Source organism: Schistocerca americana, chromosome 5 (assembly GCF_021461395.2).
Source record: "Schistocerca americana isolate TAMUIC-IGC-003095 chromosome 5, iqSchAmer2.1, whole genome shotgun sequence".
NCBI classification, from domain to species: Eukaryota; Metazoa; Arthropoda; class Insecta; order Orthoptera; family Acrididae; genus Schistocerca; species Schistocerca americana.
In genome coordinates this window covers 445,350,655-445,371,786 of record NC_060123.1, presented here as the reverse complement: position 1 = coordinate 445,371,786, position 21,132 = coordinate 445,350,655, and the positions used below count along the sequence as shown (strand labels likewise).

At 42.6% G+C, this 21,132-nt stretch overlaps 1 protein-coding gene across 1 annotated transcript in view; it reads left to right on the top strand.

Moving 5' to 3' along the window:
* The window catches only part of LOC124616423, a 394,706-nt gene that overhangs the window by 315,975 nt on the left and 57,599 nt on the right, over nt 1-21,132 (top strand). Inside the window, exon 13 of the mRNA XM_047144730.1 lies at nt 10,227-10,362. Coding sequence (XP_047000686.1) covers nt 10,227-10,362 — 136 coding nt within the window. The remainder of the gene's footprint in view (nt 1-10,226; nt 10,363-21,132) is intronic.

The following is a 21,132-nucleotide window of genomic DNA, read 5'->3' as shown; positions in this document are numbered from 1 at the left end:
CATGTGTAACACAAAACAGATACCTTGGAATAAATGTACCTATTTTAACCCTAGAGCAGGTGTGCTTCTTAATGTACAGGAGCAAATGCACAGTTTATTATGTACACATTTATACATGACTATTTAGTGCTATGTCTCTATCATCTATTGCAGTGTTACACCATACAGTGATTACAAGTAACATTTAAGCTCATAATTAACAATAACGAGTGTGTTACATAGAAATAATTTACTTGCATATTAATCATCTTCGATCTTAGGTGAATGCACACTGCATTTTTCACAAAGAACTGTTGTTTGAGAATGATTTTTGCAAACAGAATAAATACAAGAACTATATCTGATAGTTGTGGAGCTATTCTTTACCCTTCCACAAATTCCACATCTACCTTTTTTCTTCATTGGTTGCTTATGTATGGGCACCAGTTGACCTTCATAATGATGCTGGCACATGCTAAGATCTGCTGGTAAATTTGGTCTTGCAAATCTTTTGATAAGATGTGGTTTTATGAGCTGAAAAGAAAGGTTGTTTAAAAAACTCAAAGTGGATGTTTCTTGTTCTTTTCATTTACTTGAAAAAATACCTGTGCATTGATACCACCATATTCAACAATGCATAACACACAGCAATTGTCCATCTTCTTGTCATTTGTGTTACTGAATATTTATTGCACATTAGGCCAACTGTATCAACCCCACTCTTTGTCTTATTACAATTTACATCTACATCGATCCTCTGCAAGCCACCATACGATGCATGGCGGAGGGTACCCTGTACCACTTCTTGTCATTTCCTTTCCTATTCCACTCGCAGATAGAGCGAGGGAAAAATGACTGTCTGTATGCCTCCGTATGAGCTCTAATTTTTTGTATCTTATCTTCATGGTCCTTACGCATAATGTATGTTGGTGGCAGTAGAATCATTTGGCAGTCAGCTTCAAATGCTAGTTCTGTAAATTTTCTCATTAGTGTTTCTCGAAAAAAATGTCGCCTTCCCTCCAGGGATTCCCATTTGAGTTCCCAAAGCATATCCATAACACTTACATGTTGTTCAAACCTGCTGATAACAAATCTGGCAGCCTGCTTCTGAATTGCTTCAGTGTCTTCCTGCTTCTGAATTGCTTCAATGTCTTCCTTCAATTTGACCTGGTGTGGATCCCAAACACTCAAGCAGTTCTCAAGAATATGTCTCACTAGTGTCCTATATGCAGTCTCCTTTACAGGTGAACACCTCTTTTCCTAAAATTCTCCCAATAAACTGAAGTCGACCATTCGGCTCCCCTACCACAGTTCTCACACGCTCATTTCACCTCACATCACTTTGCAAAGTTATTCTCAGACATTTGAATGACTAGACTGTGTCAAGCAGGACACTAGCAATACTGTATCTGAACATTACAGATTTGATCTTCCTATTCGTCCATATTAACTTACGTTTTTCCACATGGATGCCTCTATAGGCCCCCTGGCTCAGCAGCTGTTGTGGCTGAGCACCTGAAGGATAATTTGGAAAATATTTCGAGTAGATTTCCCCACCATGTTATAGTTCTGGGTGGAGATTTTAATTTGCCGGATATAGACTGGGAGACTCAAACGTTCATAACGGGTGGCAGGGATAAAGAATCCAGTGAAACTTTTTTAAGTGCTTTGTGCTTTATCTGACAACTACCTTGAGCAGTTATACAGAGAACCGACTCGTAGCAATTACATATTAGACCTTCTGGTGACAAACAGACCCGAACTATTTGAAACAGTTAACGCAGAACAGGGAATCAGCGATCATAAAGCAGTTACGGCATCGATGATTTCAGCCGTAAATAGAAATATTAAAAAGGGTAGGAAGATTTTTCTGTTTAGCAAAAGTGACAAAAAGCAGATTTCAGAGTACCTGACGGCTCAACACAAAAGTTTTGTCTCAAGTACAGATAGTGTTGAGGATTAGTGGACAAAGTTCAAAACCATCGTACATTATGCGTTAGATGAGTATGTGCCAAGCAAGATCGTAAGAGATGGAAAAGAGCCACCGTGTTACAACAACCGAGTTAGAAAACTGCTGCAGAAGCAAAGGGAACTTCACAGCAAACATAAACATAGCCACAGCCTTGCAGACAAACAAAAATTACGTGAAGCGAAATGTAGTGTGAGGAGGGCTGTGCGAGGGGCGTTCAATGAATTCGAAAGTAAAGTTCTATGTACTGACTTGGCAGAAAATACTAAGAAATTTTGGTCTTACATCAAAGCGGTAGGTGGATCAAAACAAAATGTCCAGACACTCTGTGACCAAAATGGTACTGAAACAGAGGATGACAGACTAAAGGCCGAAATACTAAATGTCTTTTTCCAAAGTTGTTTCACAGAGGAAGACTGCACTGTAGTTCCTTCTCTAGATTGTCGCACAGATGACAATATGGTAGATATCGAAATAGATGACAGAGGGATAGAGAAACAATTAAAATCGCTCAAAAGAGGAAAGGCCTCTGGACCTGATGGGATACCAGTTCGATTTTACACAGAGTACACGAAGGAACTTGCCCCCCTTCTTGCAGCGGTGTACCGTAGGTCTCTAAAAGAGCGTAGCGTTCCAAAGGATTGGAAAAGGGCACAGGTCATCCCCGTTTTCAAAAAGGGACGTCGAACAGATGTGCAGAACTATAGACCTGTATCTCTAACGTCAATCAGTTGTAGAATTTTGGAACACGTATTATGTTCAAGTATAATGACTTTTCTGGAGACTAGAAATCTACTCTGTAGGAATCAGCATGGGTTTCGAAAAAGACGGTCATGTGAAACCCAGCTCGCGCTATTCGTCCACGAGACTCAGAGAGCCATAGACACGGGTTCACAGGTAGATGCCGTGTTTCTTGACTTCCGAAAGGCGTTCGATACAGTTCCCCACAGTTGTTTAATGAACAAAGTAAGAGCATATGGACTATCAGACCAATTGTGTGATTGGATTGAGGAGTTCCTAGATAACAGAACGCAGCATGTCATTCTCAAAGGAGAGAAGTCTTCCGAAGTAAGAGTGATTTCAGGTGTGCCGCAGGGGAGTGTCATAGGACCATTGCTATTCACAATATACGTAAATGACCTGGTGGATGACATCGGAAGTTCACTGAGGCTTTTTGCAGATGATGCTGTGGTGTATCGAGAGGTTGTAACAACGGAAAATTGTACTGAAATGCAGGAGGATCTGCAGCGACTTGATGCATGGTGCAGGGAATGGCAATTGAATCTCAATGTAGACAAGTGTAATGTGTTGCGAGTACATAGAAAGATAGATCCCTTATCATTTAGCTACAAAATAGCAGGTCAGCAACTGGAAGCAGTTAATTCCATAAATTATCTGGGAGTACGCATTAGGAGTGATTTAAAATGGAATGATCATATAAAGTTGATCGTCGGTAAAGCAGATGCCAGACTGAGATTCATTGGAAGAATCCTAAGGAAATGCAATCCGAAAACAAAAGAAGTAGGTTACAGTACACTTTTTCGCCCACTGCTTGAATACTGCTCAGCAGTGTGGGATCCATACCAGATAGGGTTGATAGAAGAGATAGAGAAGATCCAACGGAGAGCAGCGCGCTTCGTTACAGGATCATTTAGTAATCGCGAAAGAGTTACGGAGATGATAGATAAACTCCAGTGGAAGACTCTGCAGGAGAGACGCTCAGTAGCTCGGTTCGGCTTCTGTTAAAGTTTCGAGAACATACCTTCACCGAAGAGTCAAGCAGTATATTGCTCCCTCCTACGTATATCTTGCAAAGAGACCATGAGAATAAAATCAGAGAGATTAGAGCCCACACAGAGGCATACCGACAATCCTTCTTTCCACGAACAATACGAGACTGGAATAGAAGGGAGAACTGATAGAGGTACTCAAGGTACCCTCCACCACACACCGTCAGGTGGCTTGCGGAGTATGGATGTAGATGTAGATGTAGATGTAGATTTAGGGCTAGCTGCCTTTCATCACACCAACAAGAAATTTTGTCTAAGTCATCTTGTATCTTCCTACAATCACTCAACTTCAACACCTTACTGCACACCATGACATCATCAGCAAACAATCGCAGATTGCTGCCCACCCTGTTAGCCAAATCATTTATGTATATAGAGAACAACAGCGGTCCTATCACGCTTCCCTGGGGCACTCCTGACAATACCCTTGCCTCTGATGAACATTCACTTTTGAGGACAACAAACTGGATTCTATTATTTAAGAAGTCTTCAATCCACTCGCATAGCTGTGAACTTATTCTGTATGCTCATACGTTTGTTGCTCCCCCCCACATGAACCATGGACATTGCTGTTAGTGGGGAGGCTTGCGTGCCTCAACGATACAGATTGCCGTACCATAGGTGCAACCACAACGGAGGGGTATCTGTAGAGAGGCCAGACAAACGTGTGGTTCCTGAAGAGGGGCAGCAGCCTTTTCAGTAGTTGCAGGGGCAACAGTCTGGATGATTGACTGATCTGGCCCTGTAACACTAACCAAAACTGCGTTGCTGTTTCGGTACTGCCAACGGCTGAAAGCAAGGGGAAACTACAGCCGTAATTTTTCCCGACAGCATGCAGCTTTACCGTATGGTTAAATGATGATGGTGTACTCTTGGGTAAAATATTCTGGAGGTAAAATAGTCCCCCATTCGGATCTCCGGGCGAGGACTACTCAAGAGGACATAGTTATCAGGAGAAAGAAAACTGGCATTCTACGGATCGGAGTGTGGAATGTCAGATCCCTTAATCGGGCAGGTAGGTTAGAAAACTTAAAAACGGAAATGGATAGGTTAAAGTTAGATATAGTGGGAATTAGTGAAGTTCGGTGGCAGGAGGAACAAGACTTTTGGTCAGGTGACTACAGGGTTATAAATACAAAATAAAATAGAGGTAATGCAGGAGTAGGTTTAATAATGAATAAAAAAAATAGGAGTGCGGGTAAGCTACTACAAACAGCATAGTGAACGCATTATTGTGGCTAAGACAGACACGAAGCCCATGCCTACTACAGTAGTACAAGTTTATATGCCAACTAGCTCTGCAGAGGATGAGAAATTGATGAAATGTATGATGAAATAAAAGAAATTACTCAGATAGTGAAGGGAGACGAAAATTTAATAGTCATGGGCGACTGAAATTCGAGTGTAGGAAAAGGGAGAGAAGCAAACATAGTAGGTGAATATGGATTGGGGTTAAGAAATGAAAGAAGAAGCCATCTGGTAGAATTTTGCACAGAGCATAACTTAATCATAGCTAACACTTGGTTCAAGAATCATAAAAGAAGGTTGCATACGTGGAAGAATCCTGGAGATACTAGTAGGTATCAGATAGCAATATAATGGAAGGAAACATTCCACGTGGGAAAAATTATATATAAAAACAAAGATGAGGTGACTTACCGAACAAAAGCGCTGGCAGGTCGATAGACACACAAACAAACACAAACACACACACAAAATTCAAGCTTTCGCAACAAACTGTTGCCTCATCAGGAAAGAGGGAAGGAGAGGGGAAGACGAAAGGAAGTGGGTTTTAAGGGAGAGGGTAAGGAGTCATTCCAATCCCGGGAGCGGAAAGACTTACCTTAGGGGGAAAAAAGGACAGGTATACACTCGCACACACGCACATATCCATCCACACATACAGACACAAGCAGACATATTTAAAGACAATATGTCTGCTTGTGTCTGTATGTGTGGATGGATATGTGCGTGTGTGCGAGTGTATACCTGTCCTTTTTTCCCCCTAAGGTAAGTCTTTCCGCTCCCGGGATTGGAATGACTCCTTACCCTCTCCCTTAAAACCCACTTCCTTTCGTCTTCCCCTCTCCTTCCCTCTTTCCTGATGAGGCAACAGTTTGTTGCGAAAGCTTGAATTTTGTGTGTGTGTTTGTGTTTGTTTGTGTGTCTATCGACCTGCCAGCGCTTTTGTTCGGTAAGTCACCTCATCTTTGTTTTTATATATAGGTATCAGATAGATTATATAATGGTAAGAGAGAGATTTAGGAAACAGGTTTTAAATTGTAAGACATTTCCAGGGGCAGATGTGGACTCTGACCACAATCTATTGGTTATGAACTGTAGATTAAAATTGAAGAAACTGCAAAAAGGTGGGCATTTAAGGAGATGGGACCTGGATAAACTGACTACACCAGAGGTTGTACAGAGTTTCAGGGAGAGCATAAGGAAACAATTGACAGGAATGGGGGAAAGAAATACAGTAGAAGAAGAATGGGTAGCTTTGAGAGATGAAGTAGTGAAAGCGGCAAAGGATCAAGTAGGTAAAAAGACGAGGGCTAGTAGAAGTCCTTGGGTAACAGAAGAAATATTGAATTTAATTGATGAAAGGAGAAAATATAAAAATGCAGTAAATGAAGCAGGCAAAAAGGAATACAAACGTCTCAAAAATGAGATCGACAAGAAGTGCAGAATGGCTAAGCAGGGATGGCTAGAGGACAAATGTAAGGATGTAGAGGCTTACCTCACTAGGGGCAAGATAGATACTGCCTACAGGAAAATTAAAGAGACCTTTGGAGAAAAGAGAAACACTTGTATGAATATCAAGAGCTCAGATGGAAACCCAGTTCTAAGCAAAGAAGGGAAAGCAGGAAGGTGAAAGGAGCATATAGAGGTTCTATACAAGGGTGATGTACTTGAGGACAATATTATAGAAATGGAAGAGGATGTAGATGAAGATGAAATGGGAGATACGATACTGCGTGAAGAGTTTGACAGAGCACTGAAAGACCTGAATCAAAACAAGGCCCCGGGAATAGACAACATTCCATTAGAACTACTGACGGCCTTGGGAGAGCCAGTCCTGACAAAACTCTACCATCTGGTGAGCAAGATGTATGAGACAGGCGAAATACCCGCAGACTTCAAGAAGAATATAATAATTCCAATCCCAAAGAAAGCAGGTGTTGACAGATGCAGAAATTACCAAACTATCAGTTTAATAAGTCACCGCTGCGAAATACTAATGCAAATTCTTTACAGACGAATGGAAAAACTGGTAGAAGCCGACCTCGGGGAAGATCAGTTTGGATTCCGTAGAAATGTTGGAACACGTGAGGCAATACTGACCTTACGACTTATCTTAGAAGAAAGAGGCAAACCTAGCATTTGTAGGCTTAGAGAAAGCTTTTGACAATGTTGACTGGAATTCTCTCTTTCAAATTCTAAAGGTGGCAGGGGTAAAATACAGGGAGCGAAAGGCTATTTACAATTTGTACAGAAACCAGGTGGCAGTTCGTCGAGGGGCACGAAAGGGAAGCAGTGGTTGGGAAGAGAGTAAGACAGGGTTGTAGCCTCTCCCCGATGCTATTCAATCTGTATATTGAGCAAGCAGTAAGGGAAACAAAAGAACATTTCGGAGTAGGCATTAAAATCCATGGAGAAGAAATAAAAACTTTGAGGTTCGCCGATGACATTGTAATTCTGTCAGAGACAGCAAACGACTTGGAAGAGCAGTTGAATGGAATGGACAGTGTCTTGAAAGGAATATATAAGATGAACATCAACAAAAGCAAAACGAGGATAATGGAATGTAGTCGAATTAAGTCGGGTGATGCTGTGGGAATTAGATTAGGAAATGAGACACTTAAAGTAGTAAAGGAGTTTTGCTATTTGGGGACCAAAATAACTGATGATGGTCAAAGTAGAGAGGATATAAAATGTAGACTGGCAATGGCAAGGAAAGCGTTTCTGGAGAAGAGAAATTTGTTAACATTGAGTATAGATTTAAATGTCAGGAAGTCGTTTCTGAAAGTATTTGTATGGAGTGTAGCCATGTATGGAAGTGAAACATGGACGATAACTAGTTTGGACAAGAAGAGAATAGAAGCTTTCTAAATGTGGTGCTACAGAAGAATGCTGAAGATTAGATGGGTAGATCACATAACTAATGAGGAGGTATTGAATAGAATAGGGGAGAAGAGGAGTTTGTGGCACAACTTGACTAGAAGAAGGGATCAGTTGGTAGGACGTGTTCTGAGGCATCAGGGGATCACAAATTTAGCATTGGAGGGCAGTGTGGTGGGTAAAAATCCTAGAGGGAGACCAAGAGATATATACACTAAGCAGATTCAGAAGGATGTAGGTTGCAGTAAGTACTGGGAGATGAAGAAGCTTGCACAGGATAGAGTAGCATGGAAAGCTGCATCAAACCAGTCTCAGGACTGAAGACCAGAACAACAACAACAACAATAACAACATACGTTTGTTAGTTTGTAGTGGGGCTTTCTGGAAATCTAGAAATATGAACTCCACCTGTTGTCCTTCATCCACAATAGTTCTCAGTATATCATGGGAGAAAAGGGCAAACTGAGTTTTGCATGAGTGATTCTTTCTAAAGCTGTGCTAATTTGTGCACTTAAGCTTTTCAGTCCCAAGAAAGTTTATTATATTCGAACTGAGATTATGTTCAAGGATTCTGCACCAAACAGAAGTTAGGTATGTAGTGTGTATTTTTGTGGATATGTTCTTTCACCTTTCTTATATACTGGAGTCACTTGCACTTTTTTCCAGTCGCTTGGGACTTTGCGCTGGATGAGTGATTCAAGATAAATGAAAGCTAGGTAATGGGCCAATGCCAAGAGTACTCTTTGTAAAATCAAACTTGGAATCTAACCGAACCTGATGATTTATTTGCTTTCAAATCCTTTAGTTGTTTCTCTACACCAGACATGTGTATTACTATGTCATCCATATGGCAGATTGTCCAATGGTCAAATGATGGTATGTTTGTATGGTTCTCCTGTGTGAACAATTTCTTGAATGTGAAATTTAAAACTTCAGCTTTTGTTATGCTGTCTTCAACTACAACACCAGACTTGTCAACAAGGGTCTGAATGGAAGCCTCAGACCCACTTAGCAATTTTACATATGACCAGAATTTTCTCACGTTCTCTGCCAGATATTTTGCTACGGTGTGACAGTGGTAGTTGTATGCTTCACACATAGATCTTTTCACAGATGCATGAATCTCTGCTAACATTTGCTTGTCATGAACAGAGAGCGAAACAGCCTCTGCTTTCTCAGCATCCACCGAATTTTGTTAATAAACCATGGTGGATGTTTTCCATCCTTTATCCACTTACTAGGCACATAATTCTCCAGACCACGATTTATAATCTGCTTAAACTTTGCCCATAATTCCTCTTCATCAATCTTACTGGAACTAAGGATGCCAGTTCACTGTCTAAGTGAGATGTTAATAACTGCTTATCTCTCAAGCAAATCACTCTTCTAGCCTTCTTGACTGATTTATTAACTTTCATAACCACAGTTGCAACAATGACATCATGATTGCTAATCCCCTTAATACAGAAAACTCTCAGGCCTTTTTACTCTTCTTTTTATTTCTCTTGTTGTCCATCCATTTTCCAATACACATAGCATCAGTAAGGAAACTCAAGACCTCAGACTGTTTTATGTTTCTGCAGTGTTCTGAATGTCGGTGATGAGCCTGAAATGGAAACAAGCAGTTTGTTATGAGACAAATATGTTGTTAATCCAAAAACCAAAAGTTTTTCATACCAAAATGTGACTACATGAATTATTTGTGAAGTTCTAAATAATCAACATTGTCATCTTGTATGGTCTGCAGTTAAAGCTGTAAATAACACCCATAATTACAAGAGAAATTGGAAAACTACATGTAGTAGCAATTTTTCACAGTAACATAATGTCAGTAGCAGACAGTGGGATTGTTTCACCTTCAAGATCATGTTTATCAGTCATCTCAGTAAAGCAGCCTTTTATGATAATGCGAGAAACACAACTAATGCAGCCTAGTGTGCCCTATTTGTTACCTGAAATTTCATCTTTAATAGAGCCAGATTTGATTTCGTTAACTGAATACATCAGTGTTGGAAGGCAAACACTAAAAGATAAATTTGTCAACTTTGCTTCATATCTACCTGAAAGTTGTAATAAAGTACTCCCATTCCCACAGAAACAGGCAAAGATCGACAAAAATAATCAAAACTAGTCTGCAAGGAATGTTCTACTACTTTTGATAAAATTATGCATAAAATTGTCTTGAGTTTTGGATGCACTCACTATCCATAGAAGAAACGGAGACAATGAAATTTGTGTTCATGTGTATTTTACCTCACTGTTTCCTCATACCTTTCTTAAATTCATATTTAGAATTTTCTTGTCTCATGTGTGTCTATTAGACAGTGACTTATTTGGTCATTTAAAACCTTTTCTCAATCTAACAGTCGACTGTTCATCCGAGTTTGGCCAGAAGGACAGTGAATATACAGAAGATTACGATGCTGTAACACGGCGCCAGATAGATAGTTTAACAAACCTGAGTGAACCAGAGTCAACCACACCTCCAGTGCCAAAACCAAGGTACGCTGCTACATAAAATTGAAATTAGTAATTAGGGCAAATTATGTTGCATATTATGTGTACAATACCCAAAATATGTATTACTGAAACAAAGAAAAAAATATTTTTTTTAAAATAACATTCAAAATACTTTTATTTGGTTGTGACTGGTTTCCCCAGAACACAATGCCATATGTCATAGGTGAACAGAAATATCCAAAGTATATAGCTCTGATTGTTTCCAAGTCACAAACGGGTGAAACTGAGTGAATGGCAAATGCTGCCAAATTCAGTTTTTTACATTGGTCAAATATGAACAGACCAATTTAGAGTGTTGTTAACATGTAATCCCGGAGTTTGGAAGACTTAACTTCATCATCACATTTCATTTCAGTATTTTCCACTTTGCTGTTTGCTATTAGAAAGTGAATGAATTAAGTCATGTTAAACATTGAGGGACAGATAATTTGAATTGAGCCACTCTAGAGCTTCTTTGAAGACTGCATTTTGGTACTTTGTCTATCATAATGGTTGTGTCATCTGCAAAGAGTGTGAAGTGTGCTTTTTGTGTGATACACCATGGAAATCATTAATAAAGATCAAGAAAAGTAAGGGACCTCTGTGAGGCAAAGTGAGGAGCTACTTGATTGAGAAGTAGTGGCTCCGGTCTCGTAAACTGACTTATGGCTGGCAGAGTGGTGTGCTGACCACATGTTCCTCCATGTCCACATCCAGTAACACCTGTAGGCTGAGGATGACATGGCAGCTGGTTGGTACTGTTGGGCCTTCATATTTTCGAGTGGAGTTTAGTTTAGTTTTAGTTTTAATTTTAAGGGAACAAGCACCAAGTTCTGAAGTACTCTACATTTTACTGTGCCCCAGTGAGATCAGTATTACGATGTCATGCACACAAGTAGAGTCTCCTCACAAAATAAGACCATATGACACTCCCATTTGGTAAAATGAAAAATATGATGTTCTAACATATGTTTCAACTGCACACAATCCATAAGTCATTTTAACAAATAAATTACTCGAGACAACTTACCAGGATAATTTATCATCTGAGTACACCCCTGAAAACTTAACATAATTTGGATCATCTGAGGGAACTTGTCTTTTAAGTGTATAAACCATCTGATGACTTCCGTTTTCATCTAGCAAGAACCCATTTGCTCTAAATCAATAGCATGCTTGAGCAATTGCCTTATCAACACATGCTATAAGGCTGCTGATATCATCATTGCTGTGAAAAAAGATGTGTTATCTGGATCTACAGTAGTACTTTACTGGATCTGATAAGTAATGGCAGGCCATAAGTCATTATTAAGGAAAGGAAAGGGTTCAGTACAGATCCATATTGAATACCTACCTTAACTTGTTCTATACTAGACATTTCTTTACCAACACAGACAACATGCTTATGGGTTCTATAGATAGGATCTCTAATCCCTGATTGCCCAGATGTCAATTTTTTTCTAGAAGTGATGTATGCCCAACACAGTCAAGGGTCTTGTTTATATCACAAAAGGTGACTTGAGCACATTTTTGGTCCTCAAACACTTGAAGGAGGTGTTTCACTACAGAGTCTATAGCATCAATAATTTTAATAATGCGCAAAAAGTGATGAAAATTGAATGGCTTATTTACAACTTTCAACAGGCATGCTCTCATTACATCTCCTAACAGTTACCAAATCGTCCAGAATTGCTATAGATCTGGTGTTCATAGATACAGGGAAATATTTATAAAAAAGTAAAAATATGGATAAAGTTTTCAGTGGTGCAGTTTAAAGAGTTTGCAATACAGGCCACTGCCTTTCTTGCTGAATCATAAATAACAAGAAAAGGAGAACATTTGAGTCATCATAACTCAGAAGACTTCAGGCACTCATAAAAAAGAAACATGGAATGATGTGTGAAACTGAGGGTACAGTGAAAAATTTGACATGTTCATGGAAACATACTCTCATTATTTCAATGTTTCATTTCTAATTAAACATCAGAAACTAAAACCTAATAGAAAAAAATGTACTTTGGTTGACATCAGCTATTAAAATGCAAGGGGCATCAAATATAAATGGGATTTTTGGTCCTCCACTGCGCAATGCGTAATTATCAAATTTCTTGCACTGCCCAGTTCGGTGATGAAACATTATCAAAGATGAGTGTGTTTGCCTGGCATAAAAAGTTCAAGGAAGAACAAGAACATTGGAAAATCAGCAACATAATTGCTGTCCTCGGACCAGCTAAGCAGACAAAAACATTCATGTGGTTAAAGACATTATTGACGACGATCTATGGGTGAGAGTATCAGAAATTGCAAAAAAATGTCGGAATCAGTTATGGGAGCTGCCAAGCAATCATCACAAATTACCTACAGTTCCATAAACTGTGTTCCATATGGGTCCCTAGACTTTTGACCGAAAATCTGAAGTTGAGATGTTTAGAGGTCTGTCAGAGGCTTACAGCAAGGTTTATGGAAGAAGATGATGGATTTTTGAGTCGGATCGTCACCTGTGATGAAACATGGGTTCACCACTACACTCCAGAATCCAAACAAGCCAGTAAGGAGTGGCAGAGGAATGGGGAAGTAGCACCAGTGAAAGCCAAGACTCGACTGTCAGTGGGCAAGGTTCTTTCTACCGTTTTCTTTTATTTTTATTTTCTCGATCAGTGAGGCATTTTGCTGATTAATTTTTTGCATGAATGACACACACTCAAGGCTGCTTAGCTTACTACTGTGAACTGTTGAACAAGGCAAGAGTTATATCACCGCAAAAGACGAGACCAATCGATTCGACATAGGTCATCCTCCTCCACGACAATGTGCAACCCCATACTGCAGCTCTAACTGTCTCCAAGCCACAGGAAATCCACTGGACTACACTTGATCATCCTCCTTACAGCCTGGACTTATTTCCCTGTGATTTACATTTATTCAGACTCCTTAAAGAAGCTCTAGGAGGGGTGACAATTTGAAGATGACAAGAATGTGGAAGACTTCGTGCACAACTGGCTGGTGACATGACCCAGTTCTTTCTATGATGAGGGCATCAAAAAGCTGCCCATACATTGGGACAAATGCTTTTCCAAGGCAGGAGACTATGTGGAAAAATAAATTATAATTGCCTTGAGTTTTTCAGTAAATGAATTTAAATAAAAAATAAAATCCCTTTTATATTTGATATGCCCCCGTATCTTGTGCTGAAAAGAGGAGACTTTATGGAATTTCAGAGACACAAAATGTGTCTGAAGTATTGTTTGTTTACTTTAATCAAATGAAATGAAATGTCGTGTGGCCAGGGCCTCCCAATGGGTAGACCTTTCGCCTGGTGCAAGTCTCTTTAGTTGATGCTTTTGTGGCGGCGTTCGTAGCGACAAACAGTTCGCTGTAGAAACGGCTTACGAAGTCACCGCCACACTTTTAATAGCGGGCCGACCGGTCCGCTGGAACAGTGAACAGAAAGATGAAAACCCAAACACTCTGATTAAATAAAGTCGGTACTTATCTTTATTAACGAAGATACAGAAACAGAGTAGTGAACTCCGTGTCTACAGAAATCTGTCTAGTTCGAGTCGGAGCGGCTAGGTCAGCGTCGGCTGACGACAAACAACAACTCTGCTGCGATGAACACACAACTGACTAGCAAGTACACAATTCGGTGGCGAGTATACAACTGAGCGGCGAATACAGAACTGTCCTAGCGCTCGCGACTCCAGCGCTTAAGAAACCAGAAGCCAGCGGTGGCGCGCGCAGACTTGCGGCAATTTCCTGCCTCGCTGGCGCTGCTTATGCGGACGGCGTCCGGACTTTGATGCTGCCAACCTTTTGGCAGCAGGCTCGGGTGGCATTACTGGCTAGGATATAACACTCCTCCCCCCAAAATCGCCGCGCCGTCGTTGAATAATGACGTGGCGAGCGTCGACGGCGGGGGAGGGGTCTGGCCGCAGGCGGAGCAGAAGAGACCGGGGCGGAGACTGTTGTCGGTGGCAGTCCCCGGTCCGCACCCCAGCATTGGCTGCGCGGGGCCTCGGGAAACACCGACTGAAAACCGAGGTCAGGGTGCACGCCTGTGACCACGGGCGCAGCTTCTGGTACTGGACGCGATGGGGCGTCGGGACCCACGAAGAGAGGCAGCGTCTCCTGACGCTGCGTCGACGGCTGCTGAGTGGGCGCCGGACAAGGCGCTGCGGTGTCAGACTCCTTGGGGGTGCCCAAGGAAAGCGGCTGCAGGACAGGCTGCACTGCCACCGCTGAGGGGTCGACGTCCATCAGCTCCGAAGGCGGTGGCGACTGAAGAGGGACCGCAGGCGCCGGAGCGACCACCTGGGGCGCTCCCGGATGTAGCTGCGCGGGAGGCATCAACGGGACGGGCTGTCGGCGTGGTAACGGCGGCGGCTGCTGCTGCTGCCCTGGAGGCGGCAGCGAAGTCGGAAGGCGCGGCTGGAACCCGCCGCGGGCCAAATCTGTGGACAAAGAACGAGTGGCAGAATCCGGGCGGCCAGCGCGGCGCAACTGGTTCTGATGCCTCCTGTGCACCCCAGTAGCACCTTGAACAGTATAAAAACCGCGACCCTGGACACTTATCACGGTACCACGTTCCCAACGACGGCGACCGTGATAAACTCTGAAAAAAAAAACGGCGTCGTTGCGCTGAAAACGCGTGCGATGCTCAGAAGCGGCGGGTCGATCCGGGGGGTGCAACAACCGTAGTAGGGTGCGATGACGACGGCCGTGGAGAAGCTCCGCAGGCGAAGGGCCGTCGCGTGGCGTGGTCCGGTACGACGACAGGAACGTGATGAGGGCCTGCTGACGAGAGTGCGTAGCACGAAGGCGGTCCATATGATCCTTGAATGTGCGTACAAAACGTTCCGCTGCACCATTCGATTGAGGGTGGAACGGCAGAGTAAGAACATGGCGAATGCCATTGGCAGAACAAAAACTTTCAAATTCAGCAGAGGTAAATTGTGGACCATTGTCAGACACCAAAACTTCTGGAAGACCCTCAATACAAAAAATTGAAGTCAACGCCTGTATAGTTTGTGCAAACGTTGTAGACTGCATGGGCACAACAAACGGAAAATTACTAAATGCATCTATCACGATGAGCCAACGAGAATTCCAATATGGACCAGCGAAATCAATATGTACTCACTGCCAGGGACCGGCAGGGCGTGCCCACACAAAATAGCGTTGAGGCGGAGCAGCTTGGTGTTCGGCACACGTCGAACAATCTGTAGACATCTGCGTAATCTGCTTATCAATGCCGATCCATGTACAATGACGGCTGGCAAGCTGCTTGGTGCGGACCACTCCCCAATGACCTTGATGCAACAAGTCGAGGACCTTGGATTGGAGCACTTGGGGAACCACTACACGAAGCTGGTCATTCTCGGTGCGTAACAGCAAAACTCCGTGCAAAACAGACAACAGATGACGTTGCGGATAATAGCGATGAACCACAGGATCCGATATGTCCTTTGCCTTGGACGGCCAACCACGTTGAACAAAACGTAATAGTAAACTCAGATGAGGATCCGTAGCTGTCTCACGTGCCACCTGACGATAATCAATCGGAAAATCCCGGAGGGATTGATGCTCATCGGCGTCAATCTGATGGCAAGAGTCGTCAGAGGAATCGAAGACATCATCCGCAGCAATCGGCAATCTAGAAAGCGCGTCAGCGTTTGCATGCTGAGCTGTAGGGCGATACAGTATCTCATACTGGTATTGTGATAACAAAAGAGCCCAACGTTGTAGTCTCTGAGCTGTCCGCTGAGGAACTGGTTTAGACGGATGAAACAGTGACGTCAGGGGCTTGTGATCTGTTACTAAATAGAATGGTCTACCATAGAGGTAGTGATGGAATTTTGTGACACCGAACACAGTAGCCAACGCTTCCTTGTCCAATTGGCTATAATTACACTGAGCTTTGTTTAGCAATTTAGATGCGAACGCAATAGGACGTTCGGTGTTACCGACTCGGTGAGACAACACAGCACCGAGGCCGAAAGAAGAGGCATCACAAGCTAACACCAGAGGCTTGTTAGGGTCGTAATGGACCAGACAACGATCATTCAATAAAGCCTCTTTAAGCTGCTGAAAGGCTGATTGGCAATCAGCTGACCACACAAATGGAACATTCTTACGGCGGAGACGATGCAACGGTGCAGCAATCTGTGATGCATTAGGTATAAACCTAATATAATATGTCAATTTGCCAAGAACTGCTTGCAATTCATGCAGATTGCGAGGGGCGGGCAAATCACGAATAGCTGCTAAATGTGACTGGGAGGGATGAATGCCTTGAGCATTAATAACATGTCCCAGATACTCCATCTCCGTAAGGAAAAATGAACATTTATCGATGTTGCAACGTAGGCCTGCCTGAGACAACACTGTAAACAAACACTCCAAATTACGGAAATGTTCAGCAGGCGTCCGACCGGACACAACAATATCGTCTAAATAGTTGCAACACGATGGCACATTAGCCAGAAGTTGTGACAAAAAACGCTGAAAAACAGCTGGAGCTGACGCACAACCAAAAGGCAAACGCAGAAAACGGAACAACCCCAACGACGTGTTTATGACAAAATACTGTTGTGATTGTTCGTCGAGGGGCAATTGCAAATATGCTTCACGGAGATCAATTTTGGAAAAGAAACGAGCTTCCCCTAACTTATCCATCAGCTCGTCCGGTCTAGGCAAAGGAAAAGAATCAATGACAGTCTGAGGATTAACTGTCGACTTAAAATCAGCACACAAACGTAACTTGCCAGACGGTTTCTTTATAATAACTAAGGGAGAAGCCCACTGGCTCGCTGAAACGGGTTGAATAACACCGTTGTTTTGCCAACGACGAAGTTCATCTGCTACAGGTGCCCGGAGGGCGTGAGGCACTGGACGAGCACGAAAAAATCGAGGCTGAGCATTATCTTTTAACGTAATATGAGCGGCAAAGTTCGCAGCACAACCTAGTTCATCTTTAAATATGTCACTGTATTGTTTACACAAATCGGTTATGCTGTCTTGAGGAACAACAACAGAATTAATTTGCAACACATTGTCTTGGATAGACAGGCCAAACAAGTCAAAACAGTCTAATCCGAAAATGTTTACACTGTCTGTAGCGTGGAGCACTGTGAATGAAACTGTTTTTGTATTGCCACGGAATGTGGCTGGCACGCTACATACACCTAACACAGGAATTTGTTCTCCACTATAAGTACCCAAAGAATGTTTTGCCGCTGAAAGTTTAGGGCGGCCGATAGCCGCATACGTAGCACTATTTATGAGAGTCACAGACGCACCAGTGTCTAATTGAAAATTGAAGGTCTTATCCTGGATGCGTAGCTTCACAAATAGTTTATTACACTGTCTCTGGATCGGTGCAGTGGAGGCGGAAGACACAAAATCAGCGCGTTTAGCGCGTGTTCGCTGCTTACGACAACTCGTGGGTTGGGCGGGTGGAACAACAACTCCCGCTTCACTTGCAGTCTGTACATTACTTTTTACAGTGTTTGAATTATGCTTGGGTCGCATAGCAGAGGGTTGGGTGGGTGGCTTATTGCGAACAAGTTTATTACCCACACGAACCGTGGAAGTCTTTAAACGCGACCTTCTGGGCGGGCTAGCTTTGAAGAACATGAATATCCATGGGCTGGGCAGCACTAGAATTGTTCTTGCGTCTACGCAAACAAACAGTCTGGATGTGTCCTTTCCTTTGACAAAAGTGACAAACCGCGTTTCTTAACGGGCAACGTTCACGAGGATGAGCAAGAACACACTTAGGGCAAGACTTAACTCTATCATTTTGCACACGCGGCTGACAAATGTGTTTAACATGACGCGGCCGGCTAGTGTTTACAGTCTGACTCTGCCGGTGGGGCCGCGGGCGTGACATAACTTGCTGAGCACAGGCAATTTGAGAAATACATGGCTGATCTAACTCACACTCAGCATAGTCAAAAGTATCTTGGGCTTCAATGATGTTCATCACTGTCTCTAATGACGGGTGAGGCAACTTTAAGATAGCAGCACGAATACGAGAATCTGCAATGTTTTGAGTAATAGTGTCTCGTAACATGACATCACTGTAGGAAGCTCCACATACACAATTAAATCGGCACTGACGGGTGAGGCCCCGTAAATCAGTTAACCACTGTTTATTAGATTGATGTGGCAGTTTCTTTAATCTGAAGAACTTGAATCTGGCTGCTGCCACATGAACTCGCGACTCGAAATACTCAGCAAGCTTGTTAACAACAACGTCATAGTCTAAAGCTTCTGGCTGGGATTCCGGGAACAACTTACAAAGTAGTCGATAGACTTCCATGCCTGCAGTGGAAATTAAATAAAGCTGCCGCTCAGTACCTGTGATTTTGTAGACTGTCATGTGCGCCTGCAACTGCGCGAAATATTCTCGCCATTCTTCTCTTGATGCATCAAAAGCACGGAAAGGTGGTGCTGCCTGTGCTTGTTCCTTTTGTGTTGGAGGATTAGCCACTTGTTTGGCGATTGCTTCCACCAGACTTTGTATTTGCTGACTCTGTAACAAGATCAACTGTTGTAAGTCGGCAGACATAGTGAACACAAATTAAACCAGCCCCCAAAATTTTATCGCTATAATGAGTATAACCAGAAACAAGGTGAACCAGCCCTGCACACGAGTTCGGAAGTCCTCGCCGCCAGTTTTGTGGCGGTGTTCGTAGCGACAAGCAATTCGCTGTAGAAACGGCTTACGAAGTCACCACCACACTTTTAATAGCGGGCCGACCGGTCCGCTGGAACAGTGAACAGAAAGATGAAAACCCAAACACTCTGATTAAATGAAGTCGGTACTTATCTTTATTAACGAAGATACAGAAACACAGTAGTGAATTCCGTGTCTACAGAAATCTGTCTAGTTCGAGTCGGAGCGGCTAGGTCAGCGTCGGCTGACGACAAACAACTACTCTGCTGCGATGAACACACAACTGACTAGCAAGTACACAATTCGGTGGCGAGTATACAACTGAGCAGCGGATACAGAACTGTCCTAGCGCTCGCGACTCCAGCGCTTAAGAAACCAGAAGCCAGCGGTGGCGCGCGCAGACTTGTGGCGATTTCCTGTCTCGCTGGCGCTGCTTATGCGGACGGCGTCCGGACTTTGATGCTGCCAACCTTTTGGCAGCGGGCTCGGGTGGCATTACTGGCTAGGATATAACAGATGCCACTTAGGCAACTTGTGTGTCAATGGGAATGATATGATGATGAAGAGAACACACACCCTGAGTGGAGATAATCTCCAACCCAGCCGGGAATCAAACTCGGGCCCATTTGCATGGCATTCCACCACACTGGCCACACAGCTATTGAGACGGACTGCTTTAATGATTATAAGAGAGGACTTCAAAAGTCATAAGAAAAGGTAAAAAACTGGCAAATGACCACCATATAAAATGGATAGGTATAAAATGAAAATGAGGGGAAATAGTCAAACAGGAAATGGCCTTCCTCAAAATGTAAACCTGCTGCTAGATCAAAATGCCAAACAAATTATCAACCTAGCAAAGATAGCCAACATCTTTAATAGATAATTTTCTAATATGAGTGAATAGTTTTTAAATCATACAATATAACCTGTAAACCTGAATAGAAACTCTGACTCACTCTTCTTATCTCCAACCAAATCCAAAGAAATGTCAGTAATTGTGAAATATTCAACTGGGATGGATGAAATTCCAGACTAAATCCTTAAAACTATAGTTGTATGACTTGGTTGGCTGGGAGACCCTGAGTGGCAAGTTCAGCTGCCTAACTGGAAAGGCTTTTCCTATTCTTCATGCACACTGGCATCTCTCCTTGGTGAAGTGTGAGAGTCATGTGTTAAGTGTACCTGGTACGATGACTGCAGAGAGAGAGAGAGAGAGAGAGAGAGAGAGAGGGGGGGGGGGGGGGGGAGAGAGAGTGCTGTCATGTTTCATATTGTGCATTGAAACACTGTGAAGAGGTTTGTAATTTAGTTCAGGACATCAGGACATTGGTATCAAGCCTGGCAATCAGGAACTTGATGCTCCCAGCTGCCAACAGTGTGTGGCATACCTGGGCAGTTACCCATCCAAGTATTCACCATGCCTGACATTGCTTAACTTTGGTAACCTGAAAGGAACTGGTGTTTTCAAGGCTGTTGACAAAAAAACTCTGGTGACCTTATTGCAATATTATTAGCCCACCATTCAACATTGCATTTACAATAGGAATCTCTCCTTCCTGTTTAAAAGACGGCGAAGCTCAAATCACTTTTCAAAAAGAGGAAAAAAGAAATAGTAGTAGTAGCAGCCAATTATAGAACCATTGTTCTATTATCTGTGTTTTGGAAATATCTAGAAAAATATTTCAAGAAAAGAAAGTATTGTTTTAACATTTTTTTCAGAATGGCACATCAACAGAAACTGCAGTACTTTCATTTCTTAACACAATGCTCCAAAAGCTTGGTAGTTATGAAAACTCACAAGTATATGCCTTGACTGGTCCAAGGCATTTGACATTAAAAACCGTAATCAATTGCTGTAGAAACTAAGTTGGCATCAGAGGGGCACCTAAGGGTTGGCTAAGATCATGGCCTACTGGCCGCAAGCAAGTAGTAGAAATACTATTTCACAAAAGCAACAAATTAATCAGTCACTATTCTGAGTGCAAAGAAGTACAGGGTGTCCCAAAAAGAATGACTCAATTTTAAACAGAATTATTTATTAGGAAGAAGGGCTTAACACCAACAAATCGCATACTAAATGAATCAGAAAA